The sequence below is a fragment of the Pituophis catenifer genome, unplaced genomic scaffold (genome assembly GCF_029215685.1).
Source record: "Pituophis catenifer annectens isolate HBS135680 unplaced genomic scaffold, rPitCat1.0.hap2 SCAF_13, whole genome shotgun sequence".
NCBI lineage: Eukaryota > Metazoa > Chordata > Lepidosauria > Squamata > Colubridae > Pituophis > Pituophis catenifer.
The window spans coordinates 25,128,612-25,150,080 of NW_027256893.1; the positions used below are offsets into that span (position 1 = coordinate 25,128,612).

Consider the following 21,469-nt stretch of genomic DNA (forward strand, 5'->3'; position numbering starts at 1 on the left):
ATCATCAACCAGCTAAAGAAGCAATGCATCCTTTGATCTACAGGAGACCCATGATATTATCGCTCAAGAAGACAAGAGCAACCTATATTTGCATCAAATTGGTTTTTTTGACGTGGCACATTCAGTACCAACTGCCTCCCGTGGATCCTCACAAATAACCCAAATCAACGTTGCAATACGAGCAAAGGATTCCCTGGTTTGGCTCATTTTTCAGAGATTCTCAGGAACGACACAGAGCGCAGCTCACAGATGGATTCAACAGCCTGTCAAAATCCCTGGGAAAAGTCAACTTGGAAATAGCTGCATGAAGTTGATCTGAGCCAGCCCAAAAGGATGTACAATTTCCCACATTTGCAAAGTAGTCTTTTCCTTGTAAAAAAGTCGCTCTACTTTTAACTTTGCAACCGGCTTCGTTCACAAATAAGAGTTTGCAGATGGGCTTAAAGGCATTTCTAGGCTGCAGCCCAAAACACCCTGGCTCAGATTAGATCCCTCCAAACTCATTGACACTTAATTCAACTGCCACCGCTACATGGGCCGCCAATTCAGGCCATCGTGTCGAGTGAAATCTAGGTGATAACATTTTGCCATAGCTCTAAGAATTGGGAGACTTATTTGAAACTCTGGCAGAGACATTCCCTTCTCTTCCCCATTTGCTTTTGATTTGCACAAAAACTTATTCATCTCTTGGTATACTGTAAATTCCCAAGGATTCCTGCCTGCCTTTGGGTTCCCAGTGAGTCAGAAAGAGAATGGGAGACAACAACACAGCCACTGCCCAGAAAAAAAACTGCTGGCATGCCAAGCAAGAGACTGATCAGCCAGCCCAGGATGGCCATAATCCCCTCCCCCCTTTACCCATCGCCTCTTTGAACATCAAGATCTCAACCAGCACAGGATCAGGTCTCCAGGGCTTCAGAAGTGCAAGCCACAGCAGTTCAAAGCGAACCCATAATCCACATTATGCAACTCCATCTAACTGAGAGAGATGAGCCCCTTGCAAGAATAACCGTTTGTTCTGGTGAAGGAAATGCCTCCATATGTGGCCAGAGAGGAAGAAGAAGAGGTGTGGAGATGCTTGAATTTGGAGAGAACAGAATGACCGGGAAGGAACGCTCTGAACTGGGGATGTGACAGAGAAAACGATGCGATGTTCCGGAGACTTCGGTCTCTTTCCCTGCCTGACTCTTTCCCAGGCTGGAGTGGACCCGGGGTTGGTGTGAGGGGCCAGTCAGAAATGAGGAGGAGGGACATAAGATGAAGGCAAGAAGTACCATGGAGGGGCACCAGCTCCATGGGCAGTGGCTGGAGTAATGGTAGCACCATCCCATTTGGATGACCTCTGCAGGCCAAGCAACTGGAAGGGGAGGAAGTTGGACGAGGCTGTTTAAGGGGGATAAAAAAAGAGTTCTCCTGAGCACAGCAATGGCTCTTTCTGGGAAAACCCCATTTCCCCACCTGCTACATCCTTTAGTGGTTGTCTGTTTCCATTATTTGGCCAAATGTCTCTTCTCCTCACCATCATCACCATTCCGGTTATTAGCAATATTTTTGGATTTTTTTGCAAAGACTATTTACATTCACATTAAAAGTACAACATTTCTGCCCTGAACCCCTGGCTGGGCCATCTGTAAGGAGTCCCCCCCCCCCGCCCTGCAGCCATGCCGTTCCCCCCTCCCCCCATATTGCACTCCCGTCCTCAGTACTTTGTACAGTGTTGCAAAGAATGTGACCATTGGATACCACAGTTTCCTCCTCCCCTCCTCCTTCCTCCCCAGGCAAACATCTGTTGGTTACCTCCAGAAAAACCCAGAATGGCAACGGAAGACCAAAGGCTGGGCTGAGGGAAGGAGGGAGGGGAAGGGACCCCCTGCCCATCTGGGAGACCCAGTGAGAGATTAGGGAGAAGAGCCAATACTGAGGTCAGGGGGACTCTTGGCCAACCTGGCACCGGGACTTCAGAAGAAGAGAAGAAAAAATAAGATGCCTCTCTGTTCTTTGGGCAGAAGAAGGAAACTGCAAAAAAACCTGCCTGGGAAGATGGGTGGATTACGGAGAGCAGAGATTGGGGTGGGGGATGATAGAGGTGAAAAGATCTGGGTGAGAGGCAGAGACTTTCTTGCCCAGGAACCAAACTAGCCAAGGGCAGGCAGGCAGGCAGGCAGGCAGGCAGGCAGGCAGGGGTGAATCACACACGTCTCTCTGGCACAAGGGGTTTTTATAATCCACCAAGCGAGGGAGTTTATAGCGTCATTTCCGCCTCACACACTCTCTCTCTTCTCTCTGTCACACATATGCACACAAACACACCTCCTCCCACTCACAAAAGCGGTGAATACTTGGTTTTGTTTTTTGCTTTATTCTACGAAAATTTCTCCGAATCCCACGGTTGCACGTCTGTCCTCCTCCAGGGTGACGTGGGAGTAGGCCAAGGTCCGCGTGCAGTGAGGTCCCCCCTTCCCCTCCCCCCTCCAGGAACACAAAGGAGTAGAAATGCCACCAGCCGCGGCAGCCGCAGCCTCTGCCAAGCGGTGGGTAGAAAGTTGCAGAAAGATGCGGGACTCCTCTGTTCACAAAAACCTAATAAATAAAGCCTCCGTACTGAGGAAGAAGAGGAAGAAGTCAATCGCAGGAAGAAAAGTGAGGGGGGGGGAGGAAGAAAGAAACTTTGGCAGTGGAAAAAAGTTTGGATTCTTTTTTTTCTGTTTTTGGATTTCCTTTGGAGCAGAGGTGAAAATGGTATTTCTTGGCTAACTAGCAAGGTAGTTTACAGGTAAGCTTCCTTTACTTGGTTTTGTGGGTACTTTTTGGATTTTTTTTCTTTCTGTTTTACTTAAAGCCAAAGAATTTGATGTTTTTATTGTCTATTTTTATTTTTTTACAAAAAGGAAAAAAAAGTGTTGCTTTTTGTAACTGAAATCCATTTTCCCTGCCTTCTTCTGCCCCTTTTCTCTTTCAGAAGAAGGGGCTTTCATTTGTTTTATTTCCATGAACGCACCTCCGGCAGGAGGCGGAGGGAGTCTCATCCCGTTTCCCTTCCTTGTCCCCAAGTCAAGAGGTGGGGATACCTGCCGATGCCTCATCCGAGGAGGAGGAGGAAGAGGAGAAGAAGAAAAAGAAAAGAAAACAACAACAACCACTTCAATTCCCCCACATCCTATGGGTCGGAAGTTGAGTCTCCCATCATCATCACTGTCTTTGAAGAACGGACGAGGCTCGGCGCTTGCCTTAACTCCATTTAAAGCCAGGTCTGAGGATTTGTGAGGATTCTGTCGTAGAGTTAGAGGTTGCTCTGGAGGTCAAACACGTGTCAGGTAGCTGAGGATTTGCATTGAATGCAGTTTTCTGGGGTTTTTCCCCCCATTTGGAGAGCAGTGGTAGCAGCAGCAGCAGTGATGGTTCCCTTGTGTCTCTCGCCTAGCGGGACGTGGTGTCCAACGGGGCTGGGGTTGCCGGTGTGCCAGAACGCGAGACGGTGGCAGAGCCTGGATTGCTTGAGCTCCCTCCCAGGGCCACGGCGGGGATGGAACTGGTCACGGCCGCCCCGTCTGACTGGGCGGGAGCCCCAGGAAGCCCAACCGGGCCGGAAGAGCCCGCCCCGACAGAAGATTGGAGGCTCTGGAGGGTCTGTCCACAGACGTGGTGATGCTTCTCCCAATCTTTGTGCTGGCAGAAGGAGCCGCAGTAGCGTGCAGTGTTGCATCCGCTGCAGGTCTCGCTAGCCTTGCGCCCGCAGTTCCAGCAGCTCTGCAGGAGAAGGCGAAAGCACAGAGATCAGCGCAGAGCGAAAGACAAGCGTGGGGGACAAGAGGCGCTCTACTCTTCACCAGGCACCAGACACACGGTCCGTCTTTCCCGTGGCGGATTCACAAAGGGCTGTGGCTGTGCTCCAGACTGTGCTCAACTCCTACAGTTTAGGACAAGGCCAAACCACAGGGGGGGAGCCACGAGACCAACACACGCCTGGCTCCGAGTCATGGCTGCTTGCAGCCCGCTACTCTGGCACCCGGCTCCAGGTCAGGACTAGAGAGAGTCACTACCTCACTGGAGTCCTCCTGTTGGTTAATGACGGTCAAAGCATCCTCGGAGGCTTGGCGCTTGGCTTCGGCCAGGGCCCGCTCCATCTTGGCCCGCTCCGTAGTGATCAGCTCGTGCGCCTTCCTCTCCGCGTCTGAGACGGCCTTCTGCAGCTCCGACATGGCCTGACGCTTCACCTCGTTCACGGCTTCTTCTGAAAGGCAGAGCGCGGGGCAGAAATCATAGAGGGGCCTCAGTCAGGGCAGATAACACCAAAGAAAGCAACACGCTGCTGCTCTGAAGGAGGTCTGAGGTCTTCCAGAAAAAGGAATGTCAATCTGTGGCCCTAGGGCCACCTGCACCACCCAGGATCCCCTTCTGTGGCCCTTTCAGGCCACACTGACCAGGATTGCTAAAACTGGCAGCTACTTTCAGGCGAGAAGTATAAGAACTGTAGTTTAAACTCTAAAATAAGCACCACACTGTCAAAAAACGGATCCCACTTGTTTCTACCCTAAGCAGCTTCGCCCCTTCGTAATTCACTCTTACAGACCCTCCCCAGGGAGACCGTGACAAGCAAAGCCACCCAAGTGGCATTCACACAACAGCCCCCACCAGATGACTAACTAAGCCATTCTCAGGCTTCACCCAACCCACAGTATTGTAGCCTCGATTTGCCCAAGATGCTGGCCTACAAGAAAAAGCTAACTGAGGCTAGTGCTCAACTAGTACATTTGTTGTATGAAAGGAGCCACTAGCTAGCATGGTGAAGGGAGCTGTGCAAATTCAGTGGCAGAATCCATCACAAGAAAGAGGCAACTTTAATCCCTCCTCCCGTCTTGAGGCAGCCAGCCATTCTCCATCAGGCTTAAGCAGAGATTGCACTGCATCCAAAGGGACCAAACCCCACTTCACCCCACTTTTAGTGGTGGGAAAGCAAGGCTGGCCACTGATTCCTCTGCACCATTTTCTGGCGGTGGGGGCGGTGGGGGAGCCCACCAGAACACAATCGGCTATTTCGGATAGCAGGAGCCAGGGGGGTTCCAGCAATTGCTTGTCCCATGGATATTTTTTTGGCTTTTGCTTGGTGACGCAAGAGCCAATTTTCTGTGAGAAGCGTTTCCTCACTTCCCCCAAAACTCACCAGCTTTTCTCCAGATTTCTTCCGGCATGTAGCCAGACAGGGGCCTGGATACAAATTCACGATGAGCATCTGGGGAAATAGCAGAATGAGAAAAATCTGTTAAGAAGCGTTGAATGAACTGACTTGTTTTTTTATTGCTTTGAAAAACTCAAGCGTGGTCAAGCTTGTGTTATCGGCATCCCTGACTGGACCCTGGAGAGTTGGGGGCCGGATTGTGGCTGCCTCTGGGGAAGCCAAGAGCGGGGTGGGCACCCAGAGGCACCTGCAAAGGGGGGGGGGCAAAACACCACATGAGGATCAGGGTCCAGCTCTGTTGAGCTCAGAGGCTCCAGTGGCCCCAGAAGCCAAGTGGATGCCAGGGAGGAAGACCGGGGCGCCCCGGAGGGCAGCAGAGTGATACCAAGAGGGGATCCCTCCTAACAGCCACACAAAGACCCTTGCCCAAGGTGTGACCCCATGAGTTTCTGCAACCCCCTTGAAAGTCATCTTAGTTGGTGGAACGCATCCAGGAATTGTGGCCATGACTTTAAGAATTCCTTCTAGGCTGACTAAGTTAGACCTTACATTAAGCCCATCCCATGGCTTGCTTTCGCCAGCTTTAAGGTGGCTTAGCCCAGCCTCTCTGATTGGCAGAATGTGGGGGAAGGCTTGGCTTGTTCTGCAAACCCAGCTGATGGGGCTTACTCCTTAAACCACAATTCAGACACAAACACAAAGTGGACTTTGTTTTCATCAGATGCCCCAGCAGATGTTAAGGCTAGGAGAACGCATGAAAGGTTCCTCTCCACTCGCTCCCAGTTGTTAGTGCACTCATGACAGATGGAGGTGCGATGGCAGCCTGGTTGTCCTCTGCCTCCCCATTCTCTCACACACACACCCTCCGTTCTTCTGAGAGGCCCTGGAAGTGAGGGCTGTTGGAAAGGCCCAACTCCAGAGAGCCTATGGCAGGCGGAAGGAGCCCCCTCCCCAGACAAGAGCCTGTTCAGAGGAGGAGGAAGGCCACTCTGTGCCTGGAGTCAAGGGCCTCCATGGGGAGGGGGGCACTGAGCCCGCCTCCTCCCTTGCTGGGGTACCTAGCAGTGGCGCCTCCAGGTTGGCAGTGCTGCTGAGGGGGCGGCTGGCGGGGCTCGGCCCCTTCTTCATGTCTTCAGCATCGCTGTAGCGGCGGATCCAGTGGTTGAGCTCCTCACGGTCAGCCTCCTGGCAGCGGCGCAGAACGGTGAGGGACCGGCGTGTCTTCTCCACCATGTCCATGATGCAGTTCAGGAGCTGCAGGGAGGAAGGCCACAGGTGACAGCCGGGGCAGCCTGGTCTCCTTTTCCAGCCCATTGTGCAGATGACAAAAAAAGCGGGGAGGTGAGCATCGCTCTCCATCTCCCCTTTCCCTCCCTGCCCCCCTCCTCCTCCTTCGCCAGGTAGCTCAGGAAGGACCTTCCCATCCATCTAGCCTGCCTGAGGGTCAGCTGCAACTGACCAAAGGCAGCCTTGGGCCTCTCCTTTTCTTCTGGCCCCTCCTAAACTTTGTGGCTTATTTTTCATGCAATGATTTATTGCAATTCGCATCTGCTGGATGAACCAGGGTTGAAGTGATTGACAATAAGCGGGGAACCTTCTTGTTTGCTACCTTGAGAATGCTTCATTCAGCTCAGAAAAAGGGGGAGGCCAAGTAAACAGAAAAAAGCGACTGAGTCAGCCATGCGTCAGGATCAGGTCAGGGAAGGGGGAAGGGGAGGGGCATGCTTGGGATTCACAAGGCACAAAAGGGAAGGGCCGCAGCAGCTCCCAAGGGCCAATGGCCAAGGTTTCATTTCCTCCTGAGGGGTTCAACCTCCATGCAGACAATCCTCCACCAGCAGAACCTGCTGATTTCCCCCAGTTCTTGTAACCCTTTTGCAAGCCTCTGCTGGTTTGATCATAAGCCAGACCACACGGTTTGATATTCCTAAAGTAGCTTCTTACTCAGTGCCAGGGATTGCCAAACCCACAGAGTCCATTCACGGTGCCCACCCTTGGAACTTCATTGCCCAGGAACCAAGATAGGCTCCTTTCCTGTCCTGTCCTGCCGGCCTTTAGGAAGGGCCCAAAGACTTTCCTGGGGCCTTTTCTCTGGGGAGCCAACAGTGGCGGTGAGTCTTGGCAAGGCTTGTATTAAATGGATGTGAGGTTTGGTACTCAGCTACTGATGCGGTTAGGTTTAAGGTTTGCTTGAGTTTTTAAGAGTGGTTTTTGTATAGTTGTCGTGTTTGTTCATACTTTTTATGGTATCTGAGGTTTTTAATTGTCATGAGCTTCCCAGAGTCACACATGAGATGTGCACATTCATTAAATAATAAAATGTAAAGCCGTTGTACGTACATTGTTGAGGTGCTTCCACTCTTCAGCCCATTCTCGCTCGGTCAACCGATGGTCGATCACCTCCTCTTGCCGGGAACTGTGGACGGCTGCAGGGAAGAAGCATCGTGAGTGGGGTGGAAGGACAGGACCTCAACCCTCCCAGAAGCCCCCAGTCCCTGGGGAACCAGAGGCCGTTCACCCAAATTCCTGTCAGCAGGCACAACTTCGGGGACACACTGCAGCTGGCTTCCCCAAATTAGGCAAGTGCTGAATTCCATTTGAATGCAATTTTAAACCAAATTCTGTTCATGAAATAGAGCTAGGATGACTACTTCTTGGGTGTTTTGCCATATTTAAAGACCGAGGGGTGTCACAAGAACCTCTTTGCTCTGAGGGCTTGCAGGGGGCTTTGGGACATCATCAGATCTGCCCTTTGCTTCTGCCATCTCCTAAACTAGGGAGCTTTGTTTGCAGAAGTGGAAGCAAGGACCCTCTTTGTCTGCTTGGCAAGAGTTGTTTTCCAACCCTACTTAAACCTGGAGGGGTGGGGGGATGGCGAGCCCCAACTGAGCTCTTTTGCACACCATCCTTGACACTTCTTCCCAGCTCTTCCAAGGCTCCTCCATTGCCTGGGTCCAATCCTGCAGTGCTCAAGCCTTCCTCTCTTTTTGGGGACCCGCCCACCAAGCCCACTTTTCCTTGCTGGACCCCTGCCCACCTTTGCTGGCTTTCCCCCGCCCGCTGCTCCCGAGTGCTCTCTCACCTGCTGGCCGGGGATGCTCCCGAAGGTCCCGAGGATCCGGAGGGCGGTAGGTGTCCCGGTAGCGATGGGCCACAGCCATGTCCTCCAGGCGGTAGTGCTGAGGGGGAGGAGGGGTGGGGTGGGGCAGCCCATTGGGCTGATGGCTGAGCCCATTGCTGGGGCTGTACCGCTGGGCAGGGCTTAGGTTGCAAGGCCTTTTGCTGAGGTGCTCAGGATGCAGGGAGTCGCGGTCCAAGCCATTCTCTTTGGTCCTGTGCCACAAAGAAAACACCCCAGTGTCAGGGCACTACAGTGAATTTGCCAGGCTGCCCAAATAGAAGGCAAGCAGTGCCCAAGACAGCCTGTTCCAGCTTCCCAGAATGACCAGGTTCACACAGCCTCTATGACAACTGACTGAATGGCAAACCCCCCTGGAAGTGACCCCAGCACATGAATGCTTCTTCCTGGACATCGCCAACTGGCTGGTCTTTAGAAGGAGTCCCTGGGCTCTTCTCCGGAGGGATGTTTACAGTTCAACCATTTCCTTTTTGGTCACCTCCAAAATGGTGTTTGAGGTTGACCGGCTCAGGATAAAGACCGACCTAAAGCTTGGTGAATTCACCAATATATCTTTGGAGCTGTATCCCCTAACATGTGGTCCCCTAACCTTGATTGCTCCGCTAATCGGAGCCACAGGGAGACTGGTGCTCTCTGCTTCCCAGTTGGGGCAGGCAATCCCTCAAGCTCCCGGAAAAGCTTGTGTCCTCGCTCTATGTCAGTCATCCTGAGGGGCAAAGATCGCTCGACATGGGTTTCCTGCCAAAGGACCCAGAATGGCTTCGCCTCTTTCTCAGTGGGGTCACCAATTGCCTTGGAGATGCTCCTTTCTCCACCTTTCAGCCCCCTCTGCTGTTTTAGGCTGTGATCCTCCCAGATGAGGACCTGGCCTCTATAAAGCACCATGCAGGTCAAAGGTCCTTCTTAAGAATAATGCCTGGCAAGGCTGTCCCCAGCCTAGGACGCCCTCCCCCTTCTCTCACATGCTCGAGGCTGGCCTCCTACCTGTCTGGCGTCCGCCTTTTGACCCCTTCGTTGACCTCCAGCAGCAGCTCCGAGGAGTCGATGGGCGAGGAGGCGTTGGCATCTAGCAGGAGCTGCTCGTGCTGCGCCAAGTATTGGGCCGGGCTCTGCTTGGCCATGCGGGCACAGTGGAGAAGCTCCCGCTGAAGCAGGGGCAGGTTGGCCTAAGCGGGCAAGAGGTACCATGAAGAGAGAGCAAGGGGGCAGCCTCTCCTCTCCGTGGGGTTTCCAAAGGAATCTTACTGGATAGGAGTTCCTGCTCTAAGCAGGAAGCTCTTTGGTGTCTCATCTTATGACCTTCCCAGAGAAAGTCCTCTGGCCCTCCTCCAATGGTTCTCAGGATCTGCAGGGTCCTTATTCCCATCTCTCATGCAGGGGTGAAATCTACTTACCTTCCCTACCAGTTCAGAAGTGCACGTGCCGCGTGAGCGCATGTGCAGAGGGTAAAAAACAAGTTATTTCCTGATTTAAACCAGGAAATAATGACAACCGGGTGGGTGGGCGGAGCCTCGCACTACCGTCGCTACTGGTTCTCCGAACCACCCGCTGCCATCGCTACGAGTTTGGCCGAACTGGTCCGAACCGGTAGCATTTCACCCCTGCTCCCATGCTTTTAGCAGAAAGTGTTTGTAAATAAAACACAACTGCTTTCTTCCCCGCCCAGTGAGGTTCTCCCAGTGAGGAGCTTGGTTCCAGGGAGGAGCATCCACCGAAGTGATTAAGCAGGCAAGCAAAGTCCTGCCACGAGCCAACCCTGGTTTCCTACTTAAGCAGCCGATGGTCGGCCAAACCGCCATCTGTTGAAGACATTTGAGCTGATAAAATGCCCCACTGTGGATTCCAGGACAGCAAACCCTCCTCCTCCTCCTCCACCACCTTCTCCCTCTCTCTGCCTCGGCTCCACGTTTCCAGAAAGAAAAATAATAAAAAGGAATAAATAACATCTCTGGGAAAGGCATGCTGGGGGCCGCCTGCTTTGAGTTAGCGTAATGAGAAGCATCTGGAGCCCCGGGTGGAAGACAGCTGGGAGAGGGTGCTGGAGAGCAGAGGAGGCAGGGAGAAAGAAGGCTGTCGGGTGTGGGGAGGCTCCTTTGGAGGCACCAGGGCTGGCAGGTGGCCCCAATCCTCTGCCAAAGAGAGGACCGGTTTTCCCCAGAGGCTGTGGAGACCAAGCACCAATCGAGACATGTTGTTGGTCACCCAAGTGGGCTCTGTGGAACAAATAGCCCAAAGGAACCAGGGTTGAATTGGGATCACTGGGGGGGGGGCTTTCCTTTCATCTTTACTCCCAAGGTGGTCAAGCTGGAAGGCTGTGAACTCAGGGCTGTCAGCCTTCTTCTGGTGCTGTCTTGGGCAAGGAAGAGGAGAGGAGAATGTCGGGGCGTCTTCCTTTTAGACCTCTAAAGAGCCAGCAAGGCCAGCTGGTATTTCTAGGAGCAAATCCTCCTTAAGGACAACTTACTTCTCCAGAAACGTTCAATAAATCTAGAAACTGAACTCTCAGTTAAAGCTACGATGCTTTTAGAAAACAAGATTTCCAAACAACGCATTTCCTTACTGTGCAACGGAGGTTTTCCCTGGCAGCCCTTCTGAAGGCATGCAATTCTTCCAAGCAAAAATACTTGAAAACTGCTAGGCTGGGCTGGAGAAATCAGTGCAAGAGGAGAGAAGGACCCGCACAATGGGGTGGGGTGGTGGTGGAAAGAGAAGCTTGGCAGACTGCTACCCCTGTGAGGGTCTTGATTGCCCTTTGCTCAGCTAAGCTTCCACTGCCTGTTCTGATGGGCAGGAATTCTCTACTGCAGGAGTCTCCAACCGTGGCAACTTTACGACTTGTGGACTCCCAGAATTCCTCAGCCAGCCAGCTTGAAGCCCACAAGTCGTAAACCTGCCAAGGTTGGAGACTCCTGCAGTAGAGAATTCCTGCCCGTCAGAACAGATTTGGAGATTTGTCCAGTCAAAGTGTTTGTTTGTCCATTGAACCAGAATGGTCACTTTTAGACTGGCCGCAGCTCCTCAGGCTCGGAGATTGTCCTGGGAATTTCCACGGGCAAAAGGCTTGCAACAGACTCTCCTCGTCATCTTGGAGTCATTTCCTTGATTTCCTTGCAAGCGTCCTTGGGAACGCCACCCACTTTCCATGGGAGAAGACAGCTCCGCTCTGACTCATCCCCCTTCTTTCCTTGGTCCTGCTATTAGGAAACCAATTGAGATCCACAAGGGAGGATCCCCTACCAGTGGCTGTGCTGATCACCCAGCAGGGTTTTCCCAAATAAAAGTTTTCCGTGCATTTATTGCATGCTCTCAAATGCATGACATGAATGACATTGTGGGTTTTTGGGAGGGCTGGAACACTCAGCTCACAGTGATCCATTCCTCTTGTTCAAATAGACAAGGGGCTGCTGGGATAGTGAAGCCCCCCTTTGGAAACGAATCAGTGGGACTTGAATCACGCAGGGGGGAAGTCTTACCTTCAAGAACGGGATGACGAAAGGGCGCAGGGGGAAGTTTGTGGCCTCCTGGAGCTTAGAATGGAATTCTTCAATGGTCAGTGTGGAATTCTACAAGGGGAACATCAAAAGTGGTCAATGGATGAATTCACAATGAAGCCAGAAGGGCCTTTATTCAGGTTGTCTTCTTCAAAGTCAGCTTTGCCAACCGACTTGACATGTTTCCATGCCTTTCGGATAGTAACACACAGAATTCCCAAACAACTTGCTGGAAATTCTGGGCATTGTAATTCCATCATATCTGGTTGGGTTGGGTTGGGTTGGGTAAGGCGGGTTAACAAGGCCCAGGCATGTTGCACACCAACAAACTGCAGAATGGTAGCTGCGTTGATCTGTTGCCACAAAAACAAGCCTGTGCCTTCAAAATCCGATCGCTTCTCTAGACAAGGGGTCTCCAACCTTGGCAACTTTAAGACTTGTGAACTTCAAGTCCCAGCAAAGCTGGCTGAGGAATTCTGAGAGCTGAAGTTCACCCATCTTCAAGTTTCCAAGGTTGAGAAACACGGCTCTAGACCAACCTGCTGCTCAACACACTGTTGATTGCGTCAGGGATGTGATGAATAAAACCTTGGCTTCCCCAATGGAATGCTTGTTGGGTTTTTAGGAGTGTTAAGATTCTGCACTACAGGAGCTCAACTGTATTAAGTGGGACCACCAGCCCCATGGTTTTTACAGGAGCATCTGACTAAGGACGGTGGTTGCAAATATGGTAGTTTGTTTAGTGACCATTCAAAGTTACGACGGCACTAAAAAAAGTGATTTATGACTGTTTTTCACTCTTGCAACTATTGCAACATCCCCATGGTCACAGGATCAAATTTCAGACCCTTGGCAATTCACTCGTATTTATGACGGTTTGCAGCGTCCCAAGGTCACGTGATCCCCTTTTGTGACCTTCTGACAAGCAAAGTCAGTGGGAAGCCAGATTCACTTAACAACCATGTTACTAAGTTAACAGCTGCAGTGATCCACTTAACAGCCGTGGCAAGAAAGGTTGTAAAACGGAGCAGAACTCACTTAACAACTGTCTCACTAAACAACTGTGGTCATAAGCCAAGGACTGCCTGTACTCCAGAGTCTTTGACCCACCCCCACCCCCAAAGGGGCCTGGAACTCACCACGAGGCCCAGCACCAGTGTGCGAACCCGCTCCCCTATCTCCGGAGAGATGTCACTGCCGAACTGCTGCAGGGTGGTAAGGAAACGCTTCAGCTTGCTGAGCTGGCGAGCCCCACAGGCCGGAGGAAGCTGGTGGTTGGACAGCGAAGCAGTGGAGGACGTGGCCGGCCCGTTGCTGAAGCCGTTGGGCGTGGAGGGCGCTCCGTTGATGGCCGTCGGGGAATGGCTGCTTCCGTTCATTACTGCCAGGGAAGAAGGAACCGTTGAGGGAGTTGCAGGAAAATTCAAAATTCTCTAGAAGTAGAACTGCCAAGTACATTTTCATCTTTTTCTTCCTGTCCTCTTATTCCCAGGAGAGCAATCCAGAGACCACTAATACTTGCTGCTGGAGCCTGAAGCATCCTAATTTTCCCTTCCAAGTCGAATGCCTTTTACTATTTGGTGGCTTTGACCAGGCCCCCTGGAGCCTCCTCCAACACCTCATTCGCAGGGGGTGATCCCAGCTTGGACAAAGTGAGCATTTTTAATATCTCCGGAATCCTATACTAATAAGTAATAATTTAAACTAATTAAGTAATAAACTAACTGGAAAGGACAAAGAAGGTTTTAAGGAACTGAGTGAGCATCGCTTGGAGAAAGGAGTAAGATCCAATGAGATGAACTCAGAGAGATTAAGATGGACCACTTTAAATATGCTTGGACTGAAGTCAAGATATAGATGAAAACTTTGACCTTGATCAGGCAGGGAAGCTCTCAAGATTCAGGGGGAGGAATCCGATGTGGCAAGTGAGCAGCTGTTCCAGAAGAAGGCAGGGCCACCCTCTTCTAAGAGACTGCTAAGGAAACGCCATCCTACCTTTCAGTCTGGGGGATACCTAGAATTCTAGATTTGTGCAGATTGACAACAAAGGAAGGCAAATAAACCAGCAAACCATCAAGCTGATAAAAGGATCCTAAGTGTTGAAATATTAAAAGTATGTCATAGAAGAGAAGAACAACAAACTTTTCATGAGAGTTTTTCTTGCTTCCAAAAATCAAATTGGGCCCCACTGCCTTCAGAAAGGAACGAGTGAGATGGGAAGAGGGGAGGGTTTCCATTAAATACCAAGTGGAAAGACCTCCAGACCTCCCTACAGAAGGAGGGGCCGAGTGCTATCCGGACCCCTCCAGAGTCTCCTGTGCAGCCTTGCAAGGAGGGGTTGATGTCTTTCAAGAGATGCTCCTGGTCGACACACCTTGGCTGCTGACGCAAGAGGAGCAACCATAGGAGGGCAATGCAAAAGATGGTGAGTCCTGAGGGAAAGCAGGGAAAGGAATCTGGTTCTGTTACAAGAGCCCAGATTGGTACCTCCTAAAAGGCAGCCCCACTGAAGAGCCGGAGCTTCACTTCCATGTGGACACAGGCAGGCTGGGGCTGCTTTCTGACTCCATGGAAGGATTTCCTCCCAGCGGCCAGCTTGCATTTCAAACCACCTCTCGAGCTCACTTCTCCTCTGCTCCTTCCAGTCCTTGTCACACAAAATGTTTTTGTTCGCTTCCCGTCCAGGCAGGAATGCAGAGGGGGAGTGCCTGCCCACGGCCCCAACTATTTCCAGACCCAACAAGAGGACATGTCCTTAGGTCAGAAAAATAAACCCGAGTCCAGCCCTCCTGCCTTGGCTCTTTGCAAGCCTCCCTGGACTGAAGACCAGGGTGGGGTGGGGTAAGGACCGGCTTCATCCAGGTGGAGCACTTGCAGCTGTGGTGCCTTTTTGACCCTCCTGCTATTCCCGACCTGGCAGGTGTGGCATGCTTGCACTACCATGTGGGTGCCCTTGAAAGACCAGCAGAGTGGCCACCTCAGATCCCCACATGCAGAGGAGAAGGGACTGTCAGCCTCCACTGCTTGGCAGAGACGAAAGGTCAACCGCAAATGCCCCAACCTCTGAAAACCATCCCTCCCAAGTAGGCTAGGGAAGAGGCTGCCTTCACCAGGACTCATCACGCACCACTAACCGTTGCCGTTGTCACCACAGTGCTGTGGAAAGCTGCAGCCGTCCAGAGCTTTGCTGCTTTCCTCGGGCGCCGACTCCCTCTCCGGCAGGACGAGAGCGGCCGCTTGCTAAAGAGGTGCCGAAAATAACCGCTCGGCCACAACTGCTTTTATTCCAGTGACAGGTGCGTTACTAAGTTAAACTTCACACATGTCTCTGGGGCTGGGGCTTCAGGGATGGAGGCGGCACGGGGGGTTCCCCTTGGCTAAAGGTGGTGATTCTTTGGAAAAGTCGGGGTGCCCACTGCTGAACCCCTACCTTGCCTGGCGGGCATCTGGGCAGCCAGGAGGAACATCCTGGATTCTGCTCTGGGGTTTGGTTCCTGAAAAGCATTGGGAGGAGGCTGGAGAATGACCGCAGCATTGCTTGGAGGACCTGAGTGACTGCTGGGTCCAGATGGGATCAAAAAAGGGTCGCTCTTGCGTCCTTTCCCCATTACCTGATGCGTATTTGTTCTGTTTTTATTTTACTTAATGTCTAGGCTATCTGACTCCCCGGGGAGTCTGGGCAGCTTACAGCTAAATACCAAGCAAATTCAAGAACAGACTTCCGACCAGGAGACCAGAGAACACGAAAGGAAAGCTACGTGAAGCAAAAAGAGATATTTCTGCTCAGCTTGTCCTCAAAGCTTGGGAGAACAGCCACTTCCGGAGCGACACATGAATTTAGCCTAGAGATCATAGTCCTGGGGACTTCCTCGGCCTGCCTGAGCAGCGAGAGTGGCATTATTGGCTCCAACCTTGCTAGAATCATCGCCTCTTCCGTGTGATCCTGGGATTGGAACAGCCTCTTCCTAGGGACTCTCTGGATTTGTATGTGGTGGTATGACATGCCCACAAACCTCCCAGCTGTCCCAGGGAACAACCCTATTAAAATGCTTGTGGTCCAGCTTCCTTGAAGACATCTTAATGGTTCACGTAAGGCCAGGAAGAACAGACCAAAATTCCCCCATGTTGCCCTTTTGCATCTCCCAGCAAACGCCGGAGGGAAGCAACATAAAATGCCTTACATTTGCTGCTCGGTCTCAGCACCGCTGATCTGACGCAAATAAATGTTGTGAAGGATTTCCAAAGGGTTTTTCTATCCTGACTCAACCAATTGCGCCCTGCAACGACTGGGAAGGGAGACACGCTGAAGTGCAGCTGCATCGGGGTCTCTCCCGCAACAAGCCACTGACCCCTCACAGATAGACATGAGCGGAAATGAAGGCCGATTTAAAATAGCCCGTTGCAGGGGAGAGGCAGGGATAAACATGAATCCTAAATACAGTCCTCTGGGTTGAACTCCTTGTTATGCCGGCTCAGTGATCAGCAGTGGTCTTTACAAGGTATCTCAAGACGCTGGGGGCTGCCACAGAGTCGTCCAAGCTCCATCTCTTTTTAATGTGCTTTGCATTTTGTACATGAAAAATGTGGAGACTGGATCCCACCGAGGCAGTTGTTACTTTCACTTTTGGGGCCCTACCCTGCTAACTAGGGACCTGCATGGAGCAAACGGGAAGGGGTCCCAACCCAGGCGGGATCTGCACCCCCTTTCCCAACCCCAGCATCTGAGTGCTGCTGCCTGGCAGCTCCCCCCTCCCTCCTGCCCGGCACAAGCCAAGCGGGGCTCAGCCTCTGGGTCTCTAGAGGAGGGTTTGTTTCATCTTACTTACAGAGACACACCATGGACCATTTCAGGCAACCATGAAATCGGCCGCGTGGGAGAAACATCGGCGGCCCAGCATCACGATCTGCAAGTAAAATAAAACATACGCTATCAGGAGAGACCCGAGGCGGGGAGAGGCCTTATCATCGCACTAAGCTGGGGACAGTCAGGCTTTATGGTCTCTGTGAGGAGGTCCAGTTGGACATAGGCCTTTTACTTCCAGGGCCAAAACCCTTAGAAATTCTCCTCCCTTTTCAAGAGGCTCAGAAGCAGCCGGGCTGGGCAGAGCAAAGCCAAAACAAGGAACCCCTCCTTGGCTTATGACCAACTCTAATCTACAGGCACCTTCACGGGTTTACCGTTCCTCGGTGAAAGTCCTGCTGATGGCCGCACTGAGGTGCTCGCCCGTTATCCTGACGTTGCAGAGCTAGAGGTAAGCAACTGGCAGCCGTCATGCCAAATCAGGCTCGGCTGCCCTTGGGCCCACGGATGAAAAAGAAGTTTCTTTTCTTCCTTGCCATAGCAATCATGCATTCATCAAGCTGCACCTCACAAAGATATCACTTCAATACAAACCAAGGTATTTTGCAAAAAGGAAAGCCATGCAGAACTGCCCCTAAAAGGAATTAGCAATTTCTGTGTAATTCTATCGCCCTTCCCATGTTCTGTCTACAGAGAGCTTCATCTAAGAGTATAGACTCCTGAACCCATAAGGCTTGGCTGAAAGTGTGGAGAGGGCAGGGCAGGCTGAGAAACAGGCAGCCTTGCATTCTGAAAAGCACACCTTACTCTCACGGCTATTTTCAGTAACCCGAAGATTCAAAATATATCAGGAGACGGTAAAATAGGTTGGCAACTGAGAGCCAGGGTGGATGGCCCACCTCTTGCTTGCAGGTGTCCCTCCCCAGAACAAGACTGGGCTGCCTCCCCTTCCTACAGATTAAGAAAAGGAAGAATTGGGTCACCTCCTGCTCCGCAGAAGGAAGGAAACTCTGCCACAGTTAGTGGATGTTTTTTGTGGGACTGCTGCCTTGAAGGTCTGGAAAGCAGTGCTTGGTCCAGGCAGCCCCCAAAACAAGTGGGGTTGAATTTGCTGCTTTAGCAACTCTAGGACCGCTTTGAACTGCAGCTTCTTTGCTTCAACTAGAGCTGGATTCTCTGCCTGAGGATGGTGGCCGAGAACCGTTGAGCCTCTCTTCAAGTCTGCAGGCATCCATGAGAAGGGGACATTCCGGTTCCAGGCTAAGCATACTTTGAGGCTAGCGCCAACATTTTACACACTGGGGCGTAACGTTCTTCTGCCCTTGCTGGCAGAGGGTCCTCGTCTGATGCTGCCCATGTGCCCAGAAGATGCTCCTCAGCTGAGCCAGAGGCTGGACTTTCCTGGGAAGAGTTTGCAGAAAGGCTGCAGAAGCACCAGGTGGAAAACTGACCCAGCCTTCCCTTTGCACATGGGTGGGTTCCAATCCTGGGCCTGCTTGGGAGCTCAGGGGGGCCTCAGGAATCTTCTCCTTTGGCTGTGGGATCCCCTGAAAGCAATGCCCTGACCGGGGGAGGGGGATTAACTTCTAACCAGACAGTTGGAGTTAGCACAGCTTTTAGTCTCTGCCAAGCACCCGTTGCCTGCAAAGTCCCTCTCAATCGGACTGAAATTCCTCCCTTCCCATCCATCCCTACTTCAAATCCTAGAAATGCATCCACACATTACTTGTGGAGAAAGCAGCTGTCCTGGTATGCCTGGGTGTGTGAAAAGGAGCCTCCTTTATGGGACTCCCAATTCTTCAGGTTGTCCTGCTGAGGACAACCAAAAGCACATCGGGACGCGGCCTCCTCAGAGAAGGTTTGGGTCAAAGAGGTTGCCTCAAATTGACTTGGAGCCGTCATTCAGGGCATGGAAAGTGGCAAGGAGGGACATGAAAAACAGACCCTCCATAAAAAGGCTGGGGGCTGTTCTTGGGGCTCAGCCGTCGGGCCAGTCATGCAGCCTGCCAGCCTTCAGGAGAGGGAAGGAGGAGGAGGAGGAGGAGGAATTCTCCCTCAGTTCCAAAGTTGCTAATTTTGAGCTGGGCGCTGCAGCTTGAAGCTGAACAGGGAAACGATCTGGCGCCTCAAGTGTTCTCGCAGCAACTATTTTGGGGCTTCGGCACGGAGCCCTGTGCCTGCGGAGACGGAACCCATCTGCCATTGGAGCGTTCACCTGCTAGCGGAGGAAAGTTGCCCATCTGCCACACAGCCTCCGCCCACTGCCCTGCAACTTTGGCCATGGGGATGCCGCTCCCAATCCCCAGGACTGGAGGTGGTGCCAGGTGGTGGGGGCACCATGGGCAACTGGGCTGCCGGATGGGGATCTGCTGGCTGAGGGGTGGCCGTCAGCCAAGCCAGAGCTACCCAGCGTTCTCACCAGCCAAGTCAAAGGCCGAAATCCAGATATAGGCAACAATCAGACCCTGGTGGGTGACTCTGAATGGCACCGAAGGAGCACTTGGAAACTGCAAACCAGCTTAAGGAGTGCAGAAAAACTCATCCCTGCCTCATGCCCTGCCTGACTCTCCTCCAGGCTGGCTACCTTAAGCAAAGAATATGACCTGAGAACATCTGAACTAGATGTTCTGACCAAGAATGGAACCCTCCCCTTCTGTGGCATGCAAAGAGCACATAACATTCTGGACGGGGCACAGGCCTTGACCCCTGGACCACGCAGGAAGCTCCCTCAGCCTTGCTCCAGGTCCATTTGAGTCTGCCAGACGGAACAGGAGCAGCTGCTAGGAGTCCATGCAAGGCAGGGCGAACCCCCTCGCTGGGCAGGACTCTGTTCGAGCAAGGGGAGCGCCTTCCACCTGCTCAAAGGGCAGCCCCCACTGCCCACCTCCCACGGTGGAACAAGAGAAGTACAGGAAAGCCACACCTTTTGGAGACAGTGAAGAATGGCTCCATGTCTTCCCAGCCACCCCTTTGGTGGCCTCCTTTCCCTTTCTCCCACCGGCTCTTCCACACCCCAAAGTTTCTGCCTTTGATGGGGTGAAGTGGGCCTTGGCAGCAGATGGAGCTGTTTCTCACCAGGGCCCAAGGTTAAAACCATCCAATTCATTCTAAAGATCGTTTGGGGCAAAATAGCCTGGCATGAGCCACGTGAACAAGGGGTCTCTGGCAAAGACCAGCCAGATCTTTTATTTCTGGGACACAAAAAAGGTGCCAATCCATCCCACCGAGGTCTAAGCATCCCCTCTAAGAGCATGTGCAGAGTAGGTCCCTATTTCTGCAATATCTGAGGCCCGGGACCAGGGCATCTCTCCTTCTGGGCGCTGCCCCTGGTCTTCCTTTGCTGGGCTGCCCGTTCAGCTCCTCTCCTTTTGCAAAGCCTGTTTTGCTTTGAAGCTGCCTGAGCAGAACGGGAGCCGGCTGGCATCCGCCGAAGCCAGCGCTTCCCACGGGGTGGGGCGAGGGACTGTTTTCTTGGCACTCCAAATGCAGTGCCATATGGCAGCATTTGAAAGAGGCCCAGAGAGAGAAGGTGGGGGTGGACAGCATCCAAGCCCACCCGCCTGGCACCCGAAATCATTCTGGGTCCAAGGAGAAGCCCAGAACCCTTCCACAAAAGGTGGGGGGAGTGGGCTGCCGATTATCTGCCTGCGGGGTTTGGTGTGGCAGGAGAAGCACCTGCCTGCCTCTCTCCTGCCTTTGGGGGCTTCCTTCAGCACTTCCCTCCTCCCCAAAGAAAACATGAGCCCAGGCCATTGTAGGGAAGGGAGGGTCCTTGCAGGAGGGGGAGAGAGGAAGCAACCTTCCCATTTTGCTTTGCTTTGCACTCCTGATTCCCCCATCAAAGGCATTTTCCTGCATGAAGGTCAGGAACTGCATGCCCAAATCCAGAGCCCTGGTCATGCCAGAACCTGTCAGCAGAGATCACCTCAAGGTATCCTTTCCTTCTATCAAAGCAGTGCAGCAGAAATCCAGAGTGGGAGGAACTCCCCCCCCCATCAAAGCATTCAGTTCTACTTTAAGGATGTCCCGTTAATACTGTCAAACTCAAGCAACAAGCAGCAGAACCCAGAAAAATTGGGAGGAAGGGAGCACCCCCCCATGCCTCCTTCAGCAAATCTCCCTCTCCCACCTCCCTGCTACTCAGCCCCGAGGGATAAAGGGGGTACTCACTGGGGTTTGAGGTGAAGGTGGGGTGCCGTGTGGCTCCCTGGGAGACCGCTGGTGATGGTGGGGGCATGTTCGGGGGTGTGGAGCGGGACTGCGTCTTCACGTCGGCCGGCGAGTCGGGCATCGTGGCTGCCTGATTCTCTGCGCTGCCTGCAAGGGGGAAGCGAGAAGGGGAGGAAGGTGTGAGCAACCAGGCCTGAAGGTGCAGCTAGAGACAGACAGACAGCTGGACAGAGAGACTGGGCTGGTGCCACCTGCTGAGAGCCCCCCCCCCCCCCCCCGAGAAGGCCTGGGAATCAGAGCTGAGACAGGTGTGGCTATCGAGACCAACATCCTGAGAGAGACAAACTGGTACAGGCACCTGGGGGGGGCACATGGGACAGGATGGTTGCATAGCACCATCACCATCATGCAAATAAGGCAATTTTTTAAATAGCCATGATGACATCATGATGCCCAGAGGAAGACTAGCTGGGGTAAAGCACAATTCCCCAGCTTTTGCCACTCCTGATTTGGACTCCTGCAGCTCAGTGGCCAATTCTCACAAACCACCATAAAACATGGCTTACCAGGATTGAATAAACCATAACAGCACCTGCATTCCCGTCTAAAAGAGATGGCCCACCCTGTTAGGAGCAGGGGGCATGTGATCCCAGTGTTGGGGTGTGTATGGCTCCCCAATCCAGCCTACAGGT

At 52.6% G+C, this 21,469-nt stretch overlaps 1 protein-coding gene across 2 annotated transcripts; it reads right to left on the bottom strand.

Annotated features, from left to right (window-relative positions):
* Positions 1-1,748: 1,748 nt before the first annotated feature.
* CBFA2T3 (CBFA2/RUNX1 partner transcriptional co-repressor 3) lies at positions 1,749-20,929 on the bottom strand. Of its 2 annotated transcripts, XM_070953061.1 has the most exons (11): positions 20,778-20,929; positions 16,633-16,710; positions 12,946-13,187; positions 11,789-11,878; positions 9,300-9,481; positions 8,259-8,509; positions 7,517-7,602; positions 6,235-6,430; positions 5,162-5,230; positions 4,041-4,231; positions 1,749-3,747 (listed from the first exon to the last, which is right to left on the bottom strand). In XM_070953061.1, exons 1-11 carry the CDS (start codon positions 20,896-20,898, stop codon positions 3,418-3,420), a joined length of 1,836 nt encoding a protein of 611 aa, XP_070809162.1. In that variant the 5' UTR covers positions 20,899-20,929; the 3' UTR covers positions 1,749-3,417. The 2 variants fall into 2 exon arrangements, with proteins under 2 accessions (XP_070809162.1, XP_070809163.1); XM_070953062.1 differs by lacking the exon at positions 16,633-16,710.
* Between the last annotated feature and the right edge of the window lie 540 nt (positions 20,930-21,469).